We start from the raw sequence: 21,920 nt of genomic DNA on the forward strand, positions 1-21,920 counted from the left end.
TGCACTTAGCATCCTGCAACCTTCCTGATGAGGTTATGAGCTAAAGTTCCCCTCGTTATCACCCATTTCCTTCATATCTCTAGAACCGTACATGCGATTGGCACGTGGGTGGTAATGTTTGATTTGGGGTACAACTATTCAACCTACAAAAAGTTCTATACAGGCTGATTACTTCCAGCTATTCATACTTAGTGTAATTCTGTCTAGTTACTTTTAGGGATTAAATAACTATGGATGCTTTAAGATATGGAATCAGAACGATGCCACCTTGAAACTAAACCGAAAAAAAAAAAATTGTAACTGAAATAAATGTACTGAAAAATCTTGTATTGAAACCGAAAAAAGAAATTGATAGTGAAAAACAATTAATTGAAACTAATTTTTTTGTTTTATACGCTTACAATTTTTTTTTTCCCAGTTTCAATCCATTTTTCAGTTTCACTCTGCTGGCACTGTTTTGGCGTACGGGGGCGCGCTGGGGGGCGGGGATTCCGACCCGCATGTATTTGCATATATTATAATGCTGACCAATGACTGGAGAAAACACTGACGACGCGGCTGCGGTCACGGACAAACTCGCACGTGTCTGTTCGGGAATGGCAGATGCTGAGAGGTCCAGCGTTTACATTACCGACTATTTCAAAGTGACAGCCTGAGGTGTTCTTCAGTAAATTGGACTACCGGACAGGAGGACCTGAGGCCCCACCGCATTATTTTTGGTAAGTTAAATGTGTTTGTAAGCTAATCCGTAATTTAGGTCCTTAGCTAGCTACCTACTCGGCTGTCGGGGAAACGTGTTTTGTATAGTTCGTTTAGCTAACCCGTGCAGGTGAATGAATTTACCCTGACTAAAGAAATCAAGAGAAACGCACCGGGCTGCTCAGTGACTAACCACGGTTACTGTACTTTTATTATACTGTAAGAGCAACAGGCTGGACTCTGCTTCTGCTCCTGTGCAGAGCTGATTATTAAATATGTGGAAACAGCAGCATGTTTTCTGTCGCTTTCCACATGTGGAAGGACATTAACGCCAACTTTTAAAAACCTGGCACTTCAGTAACCCCACATTAGTCAATAGCTACGGATTAAATAGCAAAGCCCGATAGTTATGTACTGAAACCAAACTACTTCCGCTTGTCAGCTTAAGTTAAAATGTTACAGTTTTTCCTCTGATTATTTTAGCTTTTTTTTTTTTTTACTGAGTTTGTTACAAATATTCAGGTTAAAAAACTGTCCGAATTATTTTTAATGAGTTATGTTCACAAAGTCACACGTGCAGTACTCTGTACAGCTTGCATCCTTTAGGACAAATAATTTGAAGCATTAATATTTCTTGTTCACTGCTGATAACACCTCCTTATGTTGTGACCAGGATGCAGCAGCAGGCTGAACCAGAACTGAAACCTGCTCCATCATCTCATCTTTGCAGATGTCCATTTATAAAGCATCAACAACTCAAAGGTAAACATGATATTAGAAAATGTGTTAGTATATAAGGCCTTTAAAACAAAAAAATAAAGAGCTGTCGGCAGAACTGTAGGACTGAACAACTTCAGATCCCGAGTGTGTGAGGCCGGAGAAGGATCAGCTGTATTTCAGATTTGAGATAAACTTTATATTTCAGTTTGTAATGATTCTGTTCTGTTTGTGATTACAGGAGCCGTCCTCAGATTCAGACCTCAGCACCACCCAGTGACAGCAGACAGATCATCCTATATCTTCAATCTTTGTAGTAACTCCAAAATTAACTGAAGAAAACAGTACAAAGGTTAAAGTACCACATGTGCTGTCAGTGAAAGCTGCAGCTGTTTTATTGATAAAGTTAAAGACAAAAAGTCAAAAGGATTAATCACCCCAGTGTTGGGAAGGTTAATTTTAAAATGTATTCCACCAAAGATTATAGATTAATGTATTCTGAATACTTTACAACTACATGAATGTACTATTGCTGTGTGATTTATTACTATTACTGAAGGCTCCTCGCCATACCAACACCAACTAGATGTTAAAATCTTTATATAAATGAGTAACAGTAGGTGGACATTAGGTAAGGTTGCAGTGATCTCGTATAGAAAACTATCCCACGCATATATAAAACAGGTCAGCGGCTCCGAACCGTAGTAAAGGGACCTCTGGCTAATACGTCGGGTTCGTGTTGGGCTCGTAGCTGAAAACTAGCTTTACTTTGTTGTCTGGGTCGACTTTGCTAGCTAGAGACAGAGAGAGGCGTTGAAAGGCTGCTCCAACAGAGCTTATTGTTTCGGAGGAAAACACGAACACTGTGTACAGTCGAGTCTTAACAGCTTACTTACAGCTGGGCTCGTCAGGCACTCTTTTTGGCTGCAGTGGTTATTATTATATTTACATGCTTCCAGCTCCCGTTTCTGCCCCGTGACAGCTCGTACTTTTCCTTTCTCTCCCTCCTCGCTCACAGACACATCACAGGTATGGCAGTCCATTCTCCCTGCAGCACGGACTACACTGCCCATGATGCTACATTGTTTAGGGCGATGCCTGTAACACTCTGCCTGTTGCCTTCATATTAAATCATTTTTGTATAATAATTTTTAGAGGCTCTTACTGCGCGCTTTGTTTGGGTTTCCACTGGCGTGGAATTACCAAAAATAGAGAGACCATAGCCTAACATATGAAACAGGAAAATACCGCCATGTAATCCACTTATTTCAACTAACTGTATTCTCAATATCACCTATTGAACGGTAACTGTAACAGATACATTTACTCATATTTTGTATTTTAAATATGTAACGCCGGTGCATGTATTACGTTACTGCCCAACACTGCCTGTTGATGAGATCTTGTGCCACTCCTAAAACACCGGCCTCCAACTCCTAAAGAGACACGGGTGTGCCTAAATTTAGCAAATATTAGCTTCAGGCTAGCTTGCTACGACGAATAGGCTAACACCAGCATTTTACCACAAGTTCACCAGATGTAGCTAAAAAAAAAAAAAACTAAACTAACATCCAGTCCAGTGGGACATTTGAAACACCTGGGGCTTAGCCCTAAAGGGTAGTATGCATGTGGGATTTTTTTTTCTTTTTTTTGGGGGGGGGGGGGGTAGAAATGACTGAAAGATTAATAGGCTCTGTTTTGAGTTTTGTTCAAAAAAGAATGACTTCATATAGGGAAAAATATATATCATATGCAGGACACTTTAAACTAGTTTTTTTAATTAAGCAGCAAGGCAGAACAAGGTCAGGGCTGCATCAAGACACGAGGACTAAACCCCAATTTAACCAGACCCAGAACTGATCCAGAATTAAAACAGGACTACAACAGTTCAAAATCAGGACTACTGAGGACTTAACCAAGACAGAACCAGAATCAGAACTAGATGATAGTATCACTAAAAATCATCATAGACCTGCACTACACCTATTTTTTAATTCTACCAAAGTCCACTATTTAGATTGAGAAAAGTTTATATAATTATTTAGCCTTGTTGTTCAAACAAGCCTGCAAAACTTAATAAATATATAACTTGAAAAATAACAAACCTAAAAAGAAACACTAGGTACGAGATACATGAGTACCTATGATACGGTGATACTTCTGGTAAACAACCATTTGACTAACATGTCTGTCTCACCTGCTCTTGTTCTCTCTCCCTCTCTGTGCTGACAATCATCAAATATACAGTTGAAACCAGATATTTACAAACTCTTCAGATCAAAACACAAACACTTTTAGTCTGATTTGATGTTACAATTAAAATGTTTATTGTTTTAGATTGATAAATATAAAAAACATATTTGTTAACTTTAGGAGTAAAGAGAGAAACTGTCTGTATTTCTTAATTGCAAATGGCACCAAATTATTCAAACTGAGCCACACTTATGGAGCTCCACAATTCTTCTCCTGGTGTTTTGGTTGACATCTCTTGATTTTCCCATGTCAAAGAAACAGGCTCTGTGTTTTGCCTTATATGCATCCACAGCTGTGCCACCAATTTACTCACATGGACTCTACTAACCTATCAGAAGCTTCTTAAGCTCAGACTGGAATCGTCCGGAGTTTTCTTATTAATGCACAATAAACTTCGTGTACATGTACTCCTAAATTTGATCAAAGTTATAAAAATAGAAGCTCTGTCTCTCTTTATTCTGACATTTAACTAATTCAAAAGATATTTCAATATTTAGTTATCTAAAACAAAACAAGTTTACTCTAATGATGTTGTACAGTAAAAAAATGTTCTTGTTTTCCATAAAGTGTATGTAAATATCTGGTTTAAACTGTGAATATACTGCTGTGTATTGAAATTCCTCTTGTTTTGCATAGAAATATACTGAACAACGTACAAAGCATAATATAGAAAATACTACCAGAGTTTTTTCTTTGAAAGAAGCCCCTTATGTCCATTCTTGTATATCAGTGCATTACTGAAACAGATTTATTTTTAGCCATGGAGGGAAACAACTGAAAATATGAAATAAACACACATGTAAGCTAAGACTCTCTAAAGAAACAGCATTGTTGTTGTTCCACTTTTCATTTCGCCATTTGTTGATTCACCTGAAGAGCAAGTAACGTAATATGGGTCAACTGATCAGTTTGATATCAATCTTTCGTGATACACCGTCATATTTACATTATTTGTACAGTACGAATGATTTGCTTTGGTACCTGGTCGAACTTCAGTTCTCCTCTGTCTGCCTAGCTCCGTTTCTCTAACAGCGCACTCGCAGGCAGCAGCTGCCCCGCCCCGCTTAGTGTCTGAGCTCGGATCATACCAATATTACCAATATTAGGGGGGATTTACGCACAGTCGTAAATTCCCACAGTGTGCACTATGTGCTTCAAATATTGTGAGTAGTTTTTTGTTTTATACAGTTGTCAGCCAGGCATCTAACTATGAAAAAAATTACACTCCAAAAGACCCCGGGCATCTGAAAAAACAACCCGGGCTTAAGCCCAGTAAGCCCCCCCCCCCCCGCTCCGCCATTGGTTTGGAGGGTCAAGCTGAAATTGAAGCAGCCATTGAAAGACGGGAAGAGAGATAGATGGCAGCTTGGTCAGCACTAGTGGCCTCTATAATGTATGCAAATACATGCGGGCCCCCCGACGCTAAAACAGTGCCAGCAGATTGAAACTGAGGAAAAAAATAATAATAATAATAATAATTGTAAGCGAAAACAAAACAATTACAGTTTCAATTAATTGTCTTTCACTATCATTTTTTTTTTCCAGTTTCAATACAAGATTTTTCAGTTCATTTATTTTCAGTTTCAATATTTTTTTCGCTTTCGTTTCAAGGTGGCATCGTTCTGATTCCAAACTAAGAGACCAAATGTTTGAATATGCTGTTTGTCTGTTCATTAAAATGTTTGCCAATCTTTGGCAGGACACATGAACGCCTCATTTTAACTAAAAGTACAAGACTATGTTTAACTTACTGCAGTGTAATATATGTGATTTTGACATTACACAATGCAGCATTGTCAAACTCTTAGGCTTAAAATTCATCCATGCATCTTCAATAAAAACCCTGCGGAGACATTTCAGGAAATTATTCCATTTTTAAAGAAGCCAATTAGGTTATTTGCAATTAAGAGAAAAATGTTTGGAGGAAATATTTTACTTCCTCGTCCTCATGAATGTAAAGTGGGGGTAAAAATGAAAGGCTGAGAGAAAACGCACCGGAGAGCTTATGAACCTGCGAATTGCAGGAATTCTTTAAAGAGCGAAGCATAGAATTATCAAAGAAGCCCTGTCGGTCGGGGCACTGAAACCCAGCATGCCTTATGACAACGTCCTAACAAAGCCGTCGTATTTTTTTTCTTTTTCGTTGATTAGAGATTCATAATTCTCTGCCCCCACCCCATCAAAAACAACGCCAATTTGTCCAGCACAAGAAAAAGCAGCGACATAACTCCATGCCATTAGTGCTTCGACTCAATTTTGAACAGTGTGAGGAGGCTGTGGCACTGGGAAGATGTGCGATAACAGTTATTGTAGCGGCTAATCTCAAGTGTCAGCAATGTGCGGTTCTCTGTCAGTGACAGGCAGGCTGAAGGTGGCAGCAGGCGGCCTGGGCGACGCTCTAGTTATGTGCCCAGCAGAGGGTGAATCTTTAGGGGTTGTAAAGGATCTCACAGCAGGGTCTGTCAGCCTGCCGCTGGGCATTAGGATTGGAAATATTCTGCCTTAATGGATTCTGACAGCTGCTTGAAGTATATTGGAGTTTTGAAGGAAAGTGTCGTTATCATTGCGAGGGATGCCTGCTCAACAGGTTCTGCTATAAAGGAAGGGGTCTGAGAGAAAAGTCATTTTAAATGTGCTGGACTGTGTAGAACTTTGGATTCTGTCGTGCTGCTGTGAACTACATCTGAAAACAAACCAGCTGCTGATTGTGACAAGCGGTCGATCAGATCGTCAAACTTACACGAATGTTGTGTAGTAAATGAAAGAAATAATAAATGTAGAAAATTGCAGAAAAGTTTATGGTAGAAATTACAAACACAGGAGAGTAATTTACATTAATTCACCAAAAACTCCTCAAAGACAGAAATTGACAGGAGATAAGAAAGTTCCTGTTTTTTCACTGTTTTAACTAGAGATGGCATTTTTAATATCTTGCTGCATTTAGTATAAGTTCATACTCAAGTTTAAATAAACAACAACACTAAAGCTATTCTGTTATACCTGTGTGTGTAAAAAAAAAAAAAAAAAAAAAAAAATACACTGCACCCAAACTATTTCATAGTTCAGCAATACTGATCAATCTAATAAACTTAAACCTAGTCTATCCTCCCTATTCTGCTATTTTAAAGAGTAAGCAACCTAACTAATAGGGTTGCAAACTCCCAGGAAAAAAAAAAAAAAAAAAAAAAAAAAAAAAAAAAACACGCTCCACCTCATGATGCTTAATCGACGTAATCAACTTTAATTTGATGCAGGGTGGAAAAAAAATGCACAGAAATAAATTATTTTTCAAGAATAATTAAATAGATTCAACATCTTTCTTCAACAGAGAAAAAGATCCTGGTGTACAAAGTAAAATTAAATAAATTCTAACAACAGATTATCAAGCTGTTGTTAGATAACTTTCTCCGAGATAAAATGCCGGTTTGGTAGCGAGGCTCCAGACCGCTGACAGTCTTGCACGCCACAGCTGCTCTATCACGTGATGCATACTGCTCCGACGTGCTACGGTTATGAGCCGAGTTACGCCATGTCGCAAGTTTTGTGAGGTGCTTTTGTGATATTTAATGGATCTGATTACATTTTTTATTTCTCTCCGATATCCGATCCAGTAATTTAGGTCAGTATCGGACCGATACAGATACGTAATATCGGATCGGTCCATCTCTAGTTTTAACTGTTGTTCATCTATTACTTAATTTGGTGTAGTATGAATGGAAATAGGTGTTGTCACATTTTCCAAAGATGGGGGTCAAAGTGGGCCACATCGGAGTCTTTGCTGGGCCGATTCTGGCCCCAGGGCCTTATGTTTGACAACCCTGGTGTATACAAATGATGTATGATGATGTTGGTGAACTCTGGACTGTTGCTGTAACAGTACTGGAGGGTTTTCTCTCTTTCCGTTTTTTGGTGTGAAATGACTTAACCATCTAATGAATCTGACATCTTCTGAGGAACAATCAAGAGTCCAGCGCTTTGTGTTTGTGACCAAATACTTGGAAAAGTAATAATACTCCCATCAAACTCAGACAGATTTAATCCTGATACAGGGGCAAAAACAACACCACAAAAAGAACAGTCATCAACAAAACAACACTATACCTGCTAAACCTCAGCATGGCAGCTCTGTCACTGTAGCCATACACTGCAGAAAAATTTACATTTTTCTCAAAACAGCACAGTCAAAGTGAAGCCTCAAAGGTCAGTAAACAGTTGTACTTTGCTGTATTGAGCAAGTTAGATTAGCTGGAAAATGATGAGTAGCTGGCTGATTTTCAAATGTACAGTAAACAACAAAATCTGTAAGTAAAATCTGTGCAAACTTACTTCAGTGTCAAATGTTTTAAAATGTTTCTGAGCCAAAACAAAGGAGTACTGCCATTTTATGAACAAGCACGATCCTTTAGAATGACTAAACTGATAAACAGACACCAAAATGGAAAGTCGAGGCAACAACAATGTGATTTAAAAAAAGGGAAAGCTAAAAAAGTAAAAAGCCTAAAAGATGACTCCAAGTCACATGAACATTTGGCACGATAATCTCCAGCATACTGCCAAAATGACAGATTTTTAAAAGAAGTAAAGCTTCTGAGCTGAACAGGAATATGTTCAAAAACATTGGGCATATTTTAAAGAGAAACACAGAGCCACACCTCCGATCACACCAGGAGGAACTTAAAGGAAGAAAGAATCTAACGATTAGTCTTTAAATCTAAATTAAGACTAAATTACCTGCTTTACAAACTAGAAATGAGTTATGCAATTACTGCAAGGTGACGCAATTATGAATTTCTGTAAGTGGTATTCCTAAGGAAAGTACTTACTCCTGTTATCTTAGTGCATCTCAGATTAAGGTGTTAAACATGTAGATTTTTTTAAAGGTAGAATACTTTCATATATAACCACTATATTAATGTGCATGGTACCTTAAGTTTTCATTTTCCTTTAGTTTTTATACAGCAATAATTTTATGTTGTATCAGTCACTGCAAAAACCACTGCTTCTGTTTTCCAACCTCTCTGCGATCGCTATCAAGACACACCCACCAGGCAGCGAGGCATGGCCCAGATAAACGCTACACGGGTCCGTACAGATATGCAGAGCAGCAGTCAGCTGATAGCTACAGATGCTGCTACTCCACGGCGGGGTATTAAATTGCAGGCCGTTGTAATCTCTACCATATCATGACATGTTCACTAAGGCACGGAACAGGAGATCACAGGTCTTTAATGTAATTAGTCTGGGATTTGTGTTTCATTACAAACATCATTAAAATCTGATCTATTCTTCATCAGGAAAAAAGGGAGAAAAGAGGTGTGTGAGAACTCCGGGCTTACTAATCTCCCTGCAATTGATTCTGCTTTGATGATCCGAGCAGCTCGACGGTTGATGAACTCATCACGGAATTCACTCCGACCACTGGGAAAGATCTCATTTGGTAAATGAGACTAATTACAACAGGGTGTGTCCTGTAATCCAATTCAGGGCTTTTAGAAGTTTTTGACCTGATGTGAAGAAATGTGTAATAATTCCAAAAAGCTTGAACTCAGTGTGTTCGGACAAAGTGGAGCGAAGGTAAAATGAGCAAAAAACAAATTCCCTTCAAAATGATGCGCCTGCTGTTAGAGCGCCACTTCCAACCCTGTGAAAGCAAACAGAAGCAACCTTGAGGTGGCGTGTGAAGAGAGGGAGCAAGAGAAAGACAGAGAGCCCTGTATAGCTCAGAGAGAGAGAGCTTAGCTTCGCGCACTCTGAATGCAGCATGTGTTTCAACTTAACATTCCACTTTGCCCTTGCTCTTTCTAAGTTGCTGTTTATGAACCATTTTCCAGCATGCCGATCTCTGCCTGCCAACACCGGAGGACCTGCCGCCTACGGTTCCACACACAAGCGCGCTCACGTATCCAAGTGTCACACTGCAGCAGACCGCTGAATGCGAGGAGAGCGAGAAAAGGCAAAGGAAAAATCAAGAACTATTAGTCAGAAGAAGTGGTTTAAAAAAAACAAAAAAAAAAAACAGAAATTGTTACCTCGCTGACGAAGATAAAACTCCACGAGTGCAAAGTAGGGGGCAAGAAACCCAAAAAACATAGCAACAGACCTGTGTTTTAGTTTCAAAATAGGGGTGATCTTCTACATGATCCCACCCAGGAAGGCAGAAGGTGAGGTGGACCTAAAGAGGCCGAGTGGGGTGTGGGGGGAGCTAAGTCAGCTAAGCTCTCTGCTCTGCTGTGGAGCTGCACCTCCTGAGGCTGGTTGGCAGCAGTTTGGGTGTTCTAAAGCTGAAAGAACTAAAAGCCTTCACAAGGCAGGATTTGGTAGATGGAGGCAGGATTTTATTTTTTTCCTCCCCTACAGGAGGAGGGCGAGAGGTGGGGGAAGAAGCTTGCAAGGGGGGCAACCACTGAAAATCATTCCCAGAACTGTTTGGAGAGGCACACAGTCGGGCACAGGAAGCCAGGCCCAGAGTGCCTCTCCCCCTCCAGCAGCGCGCAGTCCTGGCAGAACATTCATTTATTACACCAACAGGTTGTATTGGTGCAGGAGTTTATACCACCCTGCACAAACACCCATGTACACACGGCACATTTTCAGATGCAATTTCCTGAAATGCTTTATTAGAACTCTACGAATCTACACAGAAAACAAGCCACATCCTACATCAGTGACAACTACACGTGTAAGGATGTCGATACAAAGCTGTATGAGGCGTTTCAAACTCAACACAGTCGTTAAGCATAAGGCAACTGAGTACAGCTGCATTTTAATCAGGGCCGAGTCTGTGTTACAGTGTTGCTTGAATCAAAGCCACTGAGTACTGAGACGTAAAGTGTTGTATTGATTACCATTTTGCTAACTATGTCAGCAATAAAGCCAATAAGAACTCATTTCAGGTGAAAAGAAAAGGCTTACTTTCTGAAAAAACATCGCAGCTCCATTACATGCTGCACAATAACAAAAACGAGCAAAAATTAAACAGCACTGCTGTTTTGTCTGTACAGTCAAACCAAGCTGGTTTAATTTTCATAATTCAGAGGCCTGGAACAAAGTCGGCAAACTGTCCTCTGTCCTGCTGACAGAGGAAATTTCAAATTGACATAGATAATTGTTCTAAAAGTAAAAAAAAACAAAAAAACCCTGCAGTAACCACTACAACACACAGCTAACACATAAATTACAACTCTATAAAGGTGTCTTTGGCTTTTAAAGTGTCATGTTTGTATGTTGTTTTAGCATTGCGGTTACTGCTTATCTCAGAGTTGTCTAAGGAGCTTGGAAAGAAAAGCCTCTGGACTTATTTAAGTGTCTTAAAGACGTTTCACCTCTTATCCGAGAAGCTTCTTCAGTTCTAAGAGCAACAGGTGGAGAGCCCCGGATTTAAGCCCTATGGGAGTGTCCCCAACAGGGTCATGGACGCCCTGTATTGATCCGCTACGTCAGCGGTCCCCAACCCCCGGGCCGAGTCATTTAGCACTGGGCCACGAGAGTCTAGGCTCGGGTGTGAAATTTATGGTTTCTGGGGTTTTATCGTTAACTTGGTTAACTTGGTTAACTCATATTGCAGTTGTGTCTTATTTTGAAAGAAATATTCACACGTTACCATAGCGACCAAAAGAGCGTTAAGGGGCAGAGAGGAGGATGTTACTTTCAATGTTGTTGGCGCATTTCAGGAGGACGCTGCTAATGAAGTTACACAATTGCACAGCAAATTCACGTTTATTATTATTATATTTACAAAATACCAGTGAATTTGGCTTAAAGCTACATTTGGTAAACTCGTCCCCTTTTTCATATATGTGACACAGAAACAAAGCAACCTTCTCTACCTGTCACGTTTAAGGTTTCCGGCCATCATTAATTCTACTTCCCACACTTTGTCATACACCAAGCTTCTCATTTTAACACTTTTAAATTCATATCTAACATTCTTTTCACTTTCATCAAACCAGTGAATGAATGCTGATTCTTAGATGTCACATGAATGACTTACTCTGTCTGGCAGAAGTAAATGTGCCCAGATAAGAGCACTCCATAAACTGACAATCGATCACGCTTCTTTGGCATTTGAGTCATCAATACATGTCAGTTTTTATGTAAATGTATTGCTCACAGTGGAGCTTTATCATAAATATAGAGTTACAAATTGATTCAGAATTTTAGTATTGCATTAATCTGTAGTGAGCCTGTCTTTACCTGCCTGCTTTACAAATATGTATGGTAACAAAAACGGATCAGTTATCGTTTAGCATACGAGTTGCTTACTTGGATCTTGATGGGCCACGTGAAGTTACTGACGTAGACGAAGAAAGTAATGTTGGGGCTGTTTCGGAAATCAAAGTTCTCATTGGAAAAGCTTTCTTTGAACTCTTTAATGTTGCTCCGAGAGACGATGGGGATCTCCTCTCCGGCCTGGGTGCCCGCTGGGTGACACAAACAAGGGACAGAGATGGAGGGAGAAGATAGGAATACAGAAAATAGAAATAACAGGATGATAAAGAAAAGAGGAGAAGAAAGGGGAAAGGGAAGACAGGACAAAAATGTCAAATCATACAAAAGTTATAGATGATGGAGGAAATTATTTAAAAAAAAAAGAAAAAACAAAACAAGACAAAAAGAAAAGGAGAATTTCTCATTTCTGCTCCAGTGTCTGGTGGAATTTTATTGACACAACAAATGTGAAATATCTGCATTACTTCACATTTGTAAATCTCCTGGTGCAGAAACTACTACAATGGAAAGACAGGTGACTTTTCATATCATTTTTAAACAGCTGTGAACATGGTGACAAAACCCTTGTTATTAACTTGTTATTACATGAATATAAAACCAGTCATCTTCACTTTCTTTGTCTGAGAAAATCAGTAATATTTATCATTTTAAGCCTTAATTTAAACACTTGAGTGCATATTTCAATCACTGGCCAATCATTAGCTCATTGACTAATTCGTTGAGCAGCACTAATAAGGGGCTTTGTTGAGACTTACCGGTGAAGCTGGTGGCCCAGGTTACATTCAGATTGAAGTTCTTGGAGGCATTTATGAACATGTCTAGATCTCGGTTTGGCTGAGGACAGAAACACGGACAAGTCATCATCATCAGTTTACTGGTGTCATTTTCCCCACGTGCCCCATAGCGGTCGAACCGCGATTCAGTGAAGATGGGCGAGTCAGTTTTTTACTGCAACCACCAGAGTAAACGAAAAACAAACTGCTCGTAACACACAGACCAGGAAAGCCCTTACGTTTTACTGTAACTGCAGAGCAGCGACTTTGTTCACTCCTCCGGTATCACTTTGTAGCTGCACAAGCACTTACTGTATTGCAGACCAGAGCAAATTTGCAGAGCTAATGGGAGGCCGAATTAACAAATCAAATGTTTGAATAAGCACCGCAGCTGAACACTGTATGTATCACATTCACTGTAAGTGAAGCTCAAATAATGTCAAACAGATGTAAGCTGAGATGTAATTGATGTTTACTCACTAACTGAAAGCCGGCGTTCATGAATCAATTATTTATTAAAGAAAAAAAGGCAACAATTAACATTTCAACAGCTTCAGCGAAGCCGGCTGAAGCTAGACGGCGAGAAATCCAGATGTCTTCACTATTTATTGTTACACATGTGCGTCACAGATGTTATCATCGCTTCGTCTTGAATTTGAAATCGTCTGCTCGATTCTATATTTTGTAAACGATCTTTTGGTTTCTGATTTACTAAATAACTGCGGAACAACTCAAACAGCTAAAAATTCAACTTCACCACAAGTTTCCTGGATTTGCTAAATATAAATCGAAATATGTTGTGATTTGCTGTAAGAGTTGAGCTTCCCCTGTAGCCGATTGTGCATTTGTAAATCTTTAGTAGAAGCTTTGTCAGGGGAAAAATACCATCTGGAACATTTAATCAGATGCTTATGTTTCAATTTTGGCCCCAGATGCTGCAGCCAGGTAAACACGACCGGACAAGCTTTTGTTTGCTGTAAAAACATCTGTGTGACTGACTCTCTGATGAGTGGCCACATTACTCTTCGCTCTGATCACCAGCTTATCAGCGAGGAAACTTTCCTGCAGGGAACATAGTAAACCAGTCGACTCAGTTTGTTGAGTGATTATTAAATACTGATTCTTATTTTATTTTGAAGTTAGTTTTGGCGTCACCGTGCTTCCTGCCTGTCCAGTACAATCGGTGTGCATGTAAACTACTGAACTACCATCTAAGTTATCCCTAAAATGACAAAGAAGTGAGCCTATTTGTTCGACAACAACTGTAAACTTTCTAATCCTCACAGAAGTGACAGCTGCTGTGGCGGTGGGGTGCTCACTGTTAGACACATACCTCCTCAGGTGTGGCCACAAAGTTGATGGCCGTGTAGTAGCGGTCGTCTTCCTGCGACAGGCTGAAGGTGAACTGGTAGTCGATGAGGAGCGTGTCTGTTTGAAGCCAGTGAGCCAGCGTGGGAGGAATGTGGTGGGGATTACAAAAAGAAGCAGAAGAACAACTCAATCAGTCTAGTTTGAAAGTCACACAAGAACATGGTTTCAGACAATTACTCCCATTCTTTCCCAGTTTCAAACATTCGATTCGAGACCTGAAGATTTTGGAGCGTGCTCTGTGATGAAGGTCAGGACAGAGGACGGGTTACATGACAGCGTGTCAGCTAGCGGTAAATTACAGCTGAAGGTCACTTTCAGGACAGCGCAACAAAACACTGAAGTTCAAAACAGGGGAGACGGACGCATTCAGACGCCAGGGGTTATTCTGCAGTTACAGTTCCACTCAAATAATCTGGATAAAAGCGATTTAGATGGGGCCAAATCTCGAAAATAAGTAAACATAAAACAATCCCCTCTCAAATAATTTCCAAAGTCAAACAAAAAGTTCAACTTCAGTCAAAAATCAATTTAAACAGCTGGATCACGTACTTGGAAAAATTGGAGGGTTTTATTTCTTAGTTAGTTTGTTTCCTCTCCATACAGCAAGGGTAACACTGATCAAAAGCTTTATAGATATTTGAATAATAGTACATGGTGCTGTCATTAAAAAGCACTAATGTAATTAACGTCTAATGTACAGAAAACATTCCCAACTGCTTCAACTTCACATTAAAAGGAATTTAACCGGCAGACATGAGTTTATTTTTATTATTAGGTAGTAACAGGAAATGCAGCTTGCCACTACTGTTCCCCACGAACGCACATACAAAACAACAGTCCCTGCTGGCATTTTTTTGACAGCAGGTCGTTTTGAAATATTACAGGGAGTAATGGGACAAGAAGGAGCAGCCACGGTGAGCTGGCAGTCACTGGCAGTACGCCTCTAAGCTCCCAGCAAGGTAACCGAACGAACACAGAGGGGACGTAGACTCATATTGTGCGAAGCAGAAAATCAGATCACCGTGGCTCACGGGCTGATTGAAAATTCCCAATTACAAATTACTGCCCGACTTCTTTATTAAAGTTGCAGTGTGTTTGGATGACGGGGGCGTTTGCTACAACCACAAATAGCAACAGCTGCTACCAAAAATAAGCTGTGTCTGAACACTAGCTGTTAAATTCCATTATAGATTAATAATCTGATGAGGAATGAATTTATAGTTGATTGATTTTTAACAAACTATCCAATTATTTATCCAATTAATTCAGGGTAAATATGGATAACACTTAATGTTCCTGCTCATTTATGCCTTAGAAACATTTTCACACCTTAGCAGAATACAGGGTAATAAAAACATAAATACTTTTTTTTTTTTTTTAAAGCAGCACAATGGATGACCTAGTTCCTCCATCAGTGTGAAAATTTAACACTATACAGTCCAACATGATTTATAGCTTGTTTGGGTTAGAAAGTACTGATGATTAGACAAACGTGACATCACTTTGGCCTCCATAATCATCAGATAATGAGATTAAAAATGGCAGGACCGCTGTACTGCAATCTGTCTGCAAAATGACTTATCACAGGTGGAAAAAGAGCAAGACGGTCCTTTATAAGCTTACCTGCATTTTTTTTGGCAATTTCATCTGCGTCTCACTTTCAATTCTTTCCACCTGCGACTTGTTTAACCCTTTAAGACCTACCATAGAACCAAGTCCGCCAGAGCTTATATTATATTTTTACATGTTGTAGAGCCATTTTTTGGAGCATTTCAAGTTGCTATACATCAATACAACCATTACAGCCTAAATTTTAATAATATGCATGCATTAAGTGCATAGTAATTACAGAAATTGCAAAAAAGTGCAATGAACTACAAAAAAAATTGAAAATCGTTTTTGTTTTTTTAACATATATTTCTAGTTAGAGAAATTTAAGAGGCTCAAAACTGTAAATACAAAAAAGTTGCACAAATTAGTTTCCCACCACAGGAAATTTATTTTGAGTGTCTTCATAGTTTTATTTTTGAAATACACCAATTTCTATACACTGCAGGAAAAACGAAAATAAATATTATACTGCAAATTTGCAAAAAAAGCAGCATATGCATCAAAATAAACTATTTCCAGCAGTGCAATTTGAGTCCTAAGCATCCCAGAAACGACACAGAAAGTCATAAAGTCAAACATAACTTTTAAAAACATCAGTATAAGCTCATGAGGCCTTGATGGTAAAAAACTACATTTCCGCGAAAATGACGTCACTTCCGGTTTCGGGCAGGTCACGGCGGACATGCGATAGTTCACGCTGATGGACGTAGGAAGTGTTACGAACAGCTGATCGGATCGGCAAAGCGAGTTTCTGGAATATTATGTTTTTGTTCCTGCAAGCGCTTTTTATGCAGTTTTTTGCAAACCTGTATGTGGAAGGAAACCGTGACCGAGGACAAGCTGATGGCATAAGATGCAAGTACAACTCCTCCGGTTTCATATGCAAAAAAAATTATTGCGCTAGCTTACGTGGTTGCAGTGCTACCGGGATTTAAAAATAGTTACGCAAAACGGAGCGTGCCCGCTCTGACCGGTTTTAAAGGGTTAAAAGAGCAGCTCTGGCTCTGGATGTTATTTTTTAAACATCAAACTGCTTTGATTTAGGAGCCGTGTTGCTGTCTTGCCACTGACATGAACAAGGAAGAGATTCAGACCTCATAGTGCTCTCTTAATGTGACACCGCACACGCACGCACACACAAACCCCTTTACTGACGTTAGTAATTGTAATTCCACTTACAATAGCATGTTCCTTTGAGGGGGTTGCCTTGGTAGCGGTTCTCGACTTCACACCTGAAGAGAGGCGAGGGAAAGATGAACAGGGATGGTAGAAAAGTCAGAAAGAAAGGAAAGAGGGAAGAGAAGTGTTAACCTTCAGTCAGGAAGTAACACCACAGTGTAAAAGAATAAAAAAAAAAAAAAGATTAAAAGGAGACCGAGTGAGCGTGATGGGAATTCACAGGAAACGTGTGCCTACGAAATCTTTAAAGAAATTTAATAAGGCGAAAAAAGGCCTCATTTTCATACTGATGACCAATCATTTGTGAAACCTTATCTCAACTTTTTAAATGGAAAACCTTCTGATAATGAAGTCCAGGGTTAAGACAAGTACTAAAAATATAGCTGCAAGCGCTAATGAACAGCTGCTGCTGCGCTGTGCCATGGTTAGAGTTTCTCATTTTGAAATCTCAACATGTGGCTTTACAGGTCTGGAAAATAACATTTCAGGGGAGGAAAAAAAACCACTGAAGTTCATGTGGTTCAGCAATTTTGCACATAAAGGTTGTTGATTACTGGAAACCCATTTCTCAATCTGCTGGTGGTTTGACAGGCTCGTTCTTGGGTTAGCTCAACAACTGACAAATACATGTATGCTGTTAATTTTTGGAGAAGTTGACTAAATCATTAAAAGGAATTCACATTTTTACTCGTCACTGAATGTTGTTTTCACGGTACACAGATTGCCGAAGCCTTGATGCCTGTGATTGACCAGTTACCAGCTTTGATCCCCAAAGTGCTAAACTACAAGCCCGTACTATCACAAAGGACCATCTTCAAGAAAAAATTCCTAGAAAAAGTTAAAAAAGGCTATTTGAGGGTTTTCTATAGACCAGTACCACTACTGTGCTGTCAGATTCTCTGGATGTAACACATAATGGATCTGCTGCACAGAGACAAACTAGAAAATAAAGCCTACGGTACCCCACAAGCAATCTGAATTCTAGGGGTGCAAAATATTACAGTAAAGACTTCAGACATCGCATGAGTGAAAAAGAGGACAGAGAGACAGGCGAGCATCATGAAATGTGAAACTCACAGGTGGCATCTGTCTCCTTTGATACCCTTGGTGGTACAGAAGCACTTGCCATTGTTAGGGTTGCACATGCTTGCGTGGCCATTGCACTTGCAGGCTGAAAAAATAAATAAATAGATAAATAAATTATTTTACTTATCATTGCATCAACCACACACAAGACTTGCACAGTAGAGTGAATATATTACACATATATAAACAATCTAATGACTGATTAACTTGATTCAGCACATTCATAACCTACAAGACCTACAGACTCCATTAATGGCCTCTTCCTGTATTAAATCATTTTGCCCTGCGTGATAATAGTGAAGCTCTGTTTCTTCTCTTGTCACTTCCAGCTTGGTGGTCAGGATGAGGATTCAAAGTGCGACGCTAATATTTCATTGGACCGCCTCTGCTGCATTAAGTCTTCTCATGTACATCCCAAAGATTCTCAGTGGGGTTAAAGTCTGCGCTCTGTGCTGGCTAATCCATGTGTGACAATGTCTCATGCTCTCTGAACCAAACAATGTGAGGATGATGAATTCTGACATTGTCATCTTGGAATATGTCCGTGATATCTTGGATGAAAAAAAAAAAAGAATCCATCGTGCAGTATATCCAGGTGGTCCAGCTGACCCTGCATAATAACACCGTCCCCACAGGTTGTGAGCATGAGGCATGAGGGGTGCTTCACCTCATCTGCTTCACTTCTTACCCTGATGTACAAACCACTATGGAAAAGGTCAATTTAATTCAATTCAATTTATATATTGCTAAATCACAACAGTCACCTCAAGGAGCTTTATATTGCAAGGCAAAGACACTACAATAATACAAATGACTGCATGATCTTTTCCATTGCTCTAGTGTCCAGTCTTCAAGCTTACTGGCAAACTGAACCAGATTAATATCACAGAGAAGTGGTTTTCTTAAGGCTACACACCTTTGAGTTCTCATAATATTGCGCAAGTGAAAAAGCTCTTATTTTATCTATTAAACACAGTTATGAGTTCTACAGTTGGTTTTTTTACAATATGACTGAATGTTTAACATATCTCTGATAACAATCATTCCAGATGAATTATTACTGTCAGTGCATATAAAAATATTCTGCACAAACAGCATCCAGCACATTATTTAGTTCATTTAAACCCGGGTTGTCAAACATGTGTCCCACGAGCCAGAACAGGCCCTTTACAGGTCAAACCTGGACAAATGGATGGGAATCAGCAAAGATTTCGGATATAGTTTTTACCTTTAGACTGTTTTTGCACCAGGAAGTATAGATTTTGCTTTATGTGTTGTTGCCCAAACAGTACTTGCATTAGAGCCAGAGGCCAGAATTACTGTCGGTTTTTTGAATTTATTTATGTGACCCTTGGTCTGCCATACACCAAAGTAAGGTGGTGAAGCCATACATGAACATACATGTATGTGCAACTCTAACATCTGTGCTTTAAAAAATAAAGCATTGCACAGCACCACCTCTCAGCTTCCCCATGCTGTTTAAAGCTTAACATCTAATTCTTACATCGTTTTAAGCTAGCTTGTGGCCAATAATTTGCAACGGTGGCTACGCAACGGTTTTTCCCACCACTATCATCGGATTGTGTTCGGAAGGTGTACGAAGCACGTGAGTCCAGGATTTGAAATCTAACTGAAAAGCTCAAAGATTCCCATGAGGCCGCTGCACCTAGAGACTCAAAAAAAAAAGGCCTCATCCTCTGAAACTATGTTAACTACACGGGCACACCAGCAGTCGTGGCAATCTGGCCCATCACATCGCAACGAGGCAGCACTCTCCAGGAGAAGAACAACTTTCCATCTCCCAAGACAGAACCGTCTTGTATGTGAACACGTGTGAAACGTCTATTAGGCTTGGTGATTTTTAAAAGACCCATTTTAAGGTGCCTGCACAAACATTAATGCGCATCATCCTTTATATTAATTCATCCTCATTTATCATTCTTAAAATGACTCACCCCTTTGGTAGAAACAGCTGTGAAATACATACAAGTCTGCTAACAGTGGGGGACTTGGAAGAAAAGAGCCACCTTATGATTTATCATCATTTAGTCACACGTGTCATCTTGATTATTTGATAATAATCTCCATTTTGAGGCACTGACTGTACTTTTTCCTTGTCCACATAATGCCTCGAGTGAAACCAATTAGCTGTGAAGTAAAGCATGCCTTTAATGTCCCCGAGGGGGCACGCTGACAAGATAGCGATGCTGAATGGAGACAGGACAGGTTATTGATTGACTGTCACAGACGCAGAACTTAATAAATATATGTACATACCAGAGGGAGGCATAAAAAGTAAAAATCACACAACATACACTGTGGCTGTAATATACCGGTAATCTAAATTAACCTGTCGAAGGAATAGACAATTGATTTGTTGTCCGACTGACTGACTGTCAGCATTAGCTGTAAAGGAGTAAATCTTTAATATCCCTGGGAAGGCTTTACGGTGCAGCGAGGAATCAGGAAAACGGCTGACATAAAAATGGACTGTAAAATACTGACAAGTTAAATGAAGCCTCGTGCCGAAATACCGACATGTCTGATTTAACGTCGCGCCGAACGGCCCACGGATACTCACGCTGGCAGCTGCCCCCGTTGGTCGGATCTCCGTAGAAGCCGGAGATGCAGCTCTCGCAGTGTCGGCCAGTTGTCAGGTCCTCGCACTTCTCACAGATGCTTTCGTTGACACACTGGCTGTGACCATTACACTGACAAGCTGCAAAAGAGTAAACAAACATACTGCATAAACATCACACCCCGAGACGAGAGGGGGGTACGATAAAGACAGGACATGAAGGAATGAGTAATTATTCTGAGCAGAGAAATTTAGGTAAAAAAACAAAAAAACGCTGTTTGTTGTCCAGTGCTCGAGTGTGTCATAAGAGGCATCAGAGGAGCCAGAAGTCTCTTTAAAGCAGCATTTCAATCATTTTAGATGAGAAGATCACTATAGTTATTAAGCTAAGTGAGTATTTCCTTCAAATGCAAGTCCGCCTGTCTGTACCACATAATGAGGAACAATTATAAACCAAAGTGACAATACAGAAACACATTTTCCCAAAATGCAACATAAACACATACTTTCTTTGGATGCCTATTGTCTGATAAATTCACATTTAGGTTTTTGTTACAACGCAGATTTAACAGACAACCATTTTTGTAATCCCCACAACATGTGTGTGTGAAATTAATTTGCATGAATGTCATTTAAAAACTCATGTCACATAACTAATAGATTACGTTCCTACCTGGGCAGTGAATGAAGGACCAGTTGTACTTTGATTCGCTCGGGCACATGCTGGCGTTGAGGGCTGGCTGAGGATTGGCGGGCAGACCAGGAAGGGTGGAAGGGGCCGGGACAGAGGTCTGGAAGGGCCCGCGGTAGGAACCCTCGATGCACTGACCTTTGCCCGTGTTACTGGGGTCAGTGCACCAACCGCAGCCCGGCTGATCCAGACACTGCCCGCACGTTCTGTATCCAGAACAGTTCTCCGCTGAAGTGAAACACAACACAGCACCAGGTGATTAAAAAGGTATTTATATTTCTGAATTCTTTGACTGTAAAAAATAAAAACGGCTTTTAAAAATGATTCTGTGTTGGAAGGTACAAACAAAGCCATCAGTATTTCAACAATCCGAGCTCTGAATTCCCGACATACTCAGAAAATTGTGCTTATATGAGAATAAAACACTAGTCAGTAGAAGCAAGCGATAGCGTGATCATTTTTGAGTTAGCTTAAAATAAAGCTAAGACACTGGAACTGGAGGGAAATGGCTATAATATAATCTCCTCACACATTACAGGTTACATCATGTTAGCTCTCGACCTTTAGCAGGGTCGTGCCAGCTGGTTTCACCGGATTTCACTCTTTAAATCAAAGCTAGCCTCTTTGCTTTTAGCTTCAAAGTGGACAGCTGGATTGATCTTCACATCTATAGCCCGGCAAGAACGTGGCTGTCAAAAAATGTCAAACAGTTTCTTCAGAAAAACTGAATGTG

At 39.9% G+C, this 21,920-nt stretch overlaps 1 protein-coding gene and 2 long non-coding RNA genes across 6 annotated transcripts in view; 1 reads left to right on the plus strand and 2 right to left on the minus strand.

The window, feature by feature from the left end:
* atrn (attractin) overlaps positions 1-21,920 on the minus strand; it is a 129,381-nt gene that overhangs the window by 63,904 nt on the left and 43,557 nt on the right. For all 4 annotated transcript variants that reach the window (XM_040042310.1, XM_040042309.1, XM_040042311.1 and 1 more), the window contains exons 18-24: positions 21,170-21,415; positions 20,500-20,637; positions 17,910-18,003; positions 16,833-16,885; positions 14,005-14,099; positions 12,654-12,732; positions 11,932-12,089 (exon numbers count right to left, since the gene is read on the minus strand). In XM_040042310.1, coding sequence (XP_039898244.1) covers positions 11,932-12,089; positions 12,654-12,732; positions 14,005-14,099; positions 16,833-16,885; positions 17,910-18,003; positions 20,500-20,637; positions 21,170-21,415 — 863 coding nt within the window. The remainder of the gene's footprint in view (positions 1-11,931; positions 12,090-12,653; positions 12,733-14,004; positions 14,100-16,832; positions 16,886-17,909; positions 18,004-20,499; positions 20,638-21,169; positions 21,416-21,920) is intronic.
* On the plus strand, positions 422-1,841 carry LOC120740191. Its single transcript, XR_005697331.1, has 3 exons — positions 422-719; positions 1,373-1,461; positions 1,658-1,841. It is a non-coding gene; the product is annotated as an uncharacterized LOC120740191 (long non-coding RNA).
* LOC120740193 lies at positions 18,233-20,493 on the minus strand. The gene is made up of 2 exons (XR_005697333.1): positions 19,727-20,493; positions 18,233-19,417 (listed from the first exon to the last, which is right to left on the minus strand). It is a non-coding gene; the product is annotated as an uncharacterized LOC120740193 (long non-coding RNA).

The sequence above is a fragment of the Simochromis diagramma genome, unplaced genomic scaffold, assembly GCF_900408965.1.
Source record: "Simochromis diagramma unplaced genomic scaffold, fSimDia1.1 OVJJ01000304.1, whole genome shotgun sequence".
NCBI lineage: Eukaryota > Metazoa > Chordata > Actinopteri > Cichliformes > Cichlidae > Simochromis > Simochromis diagramma.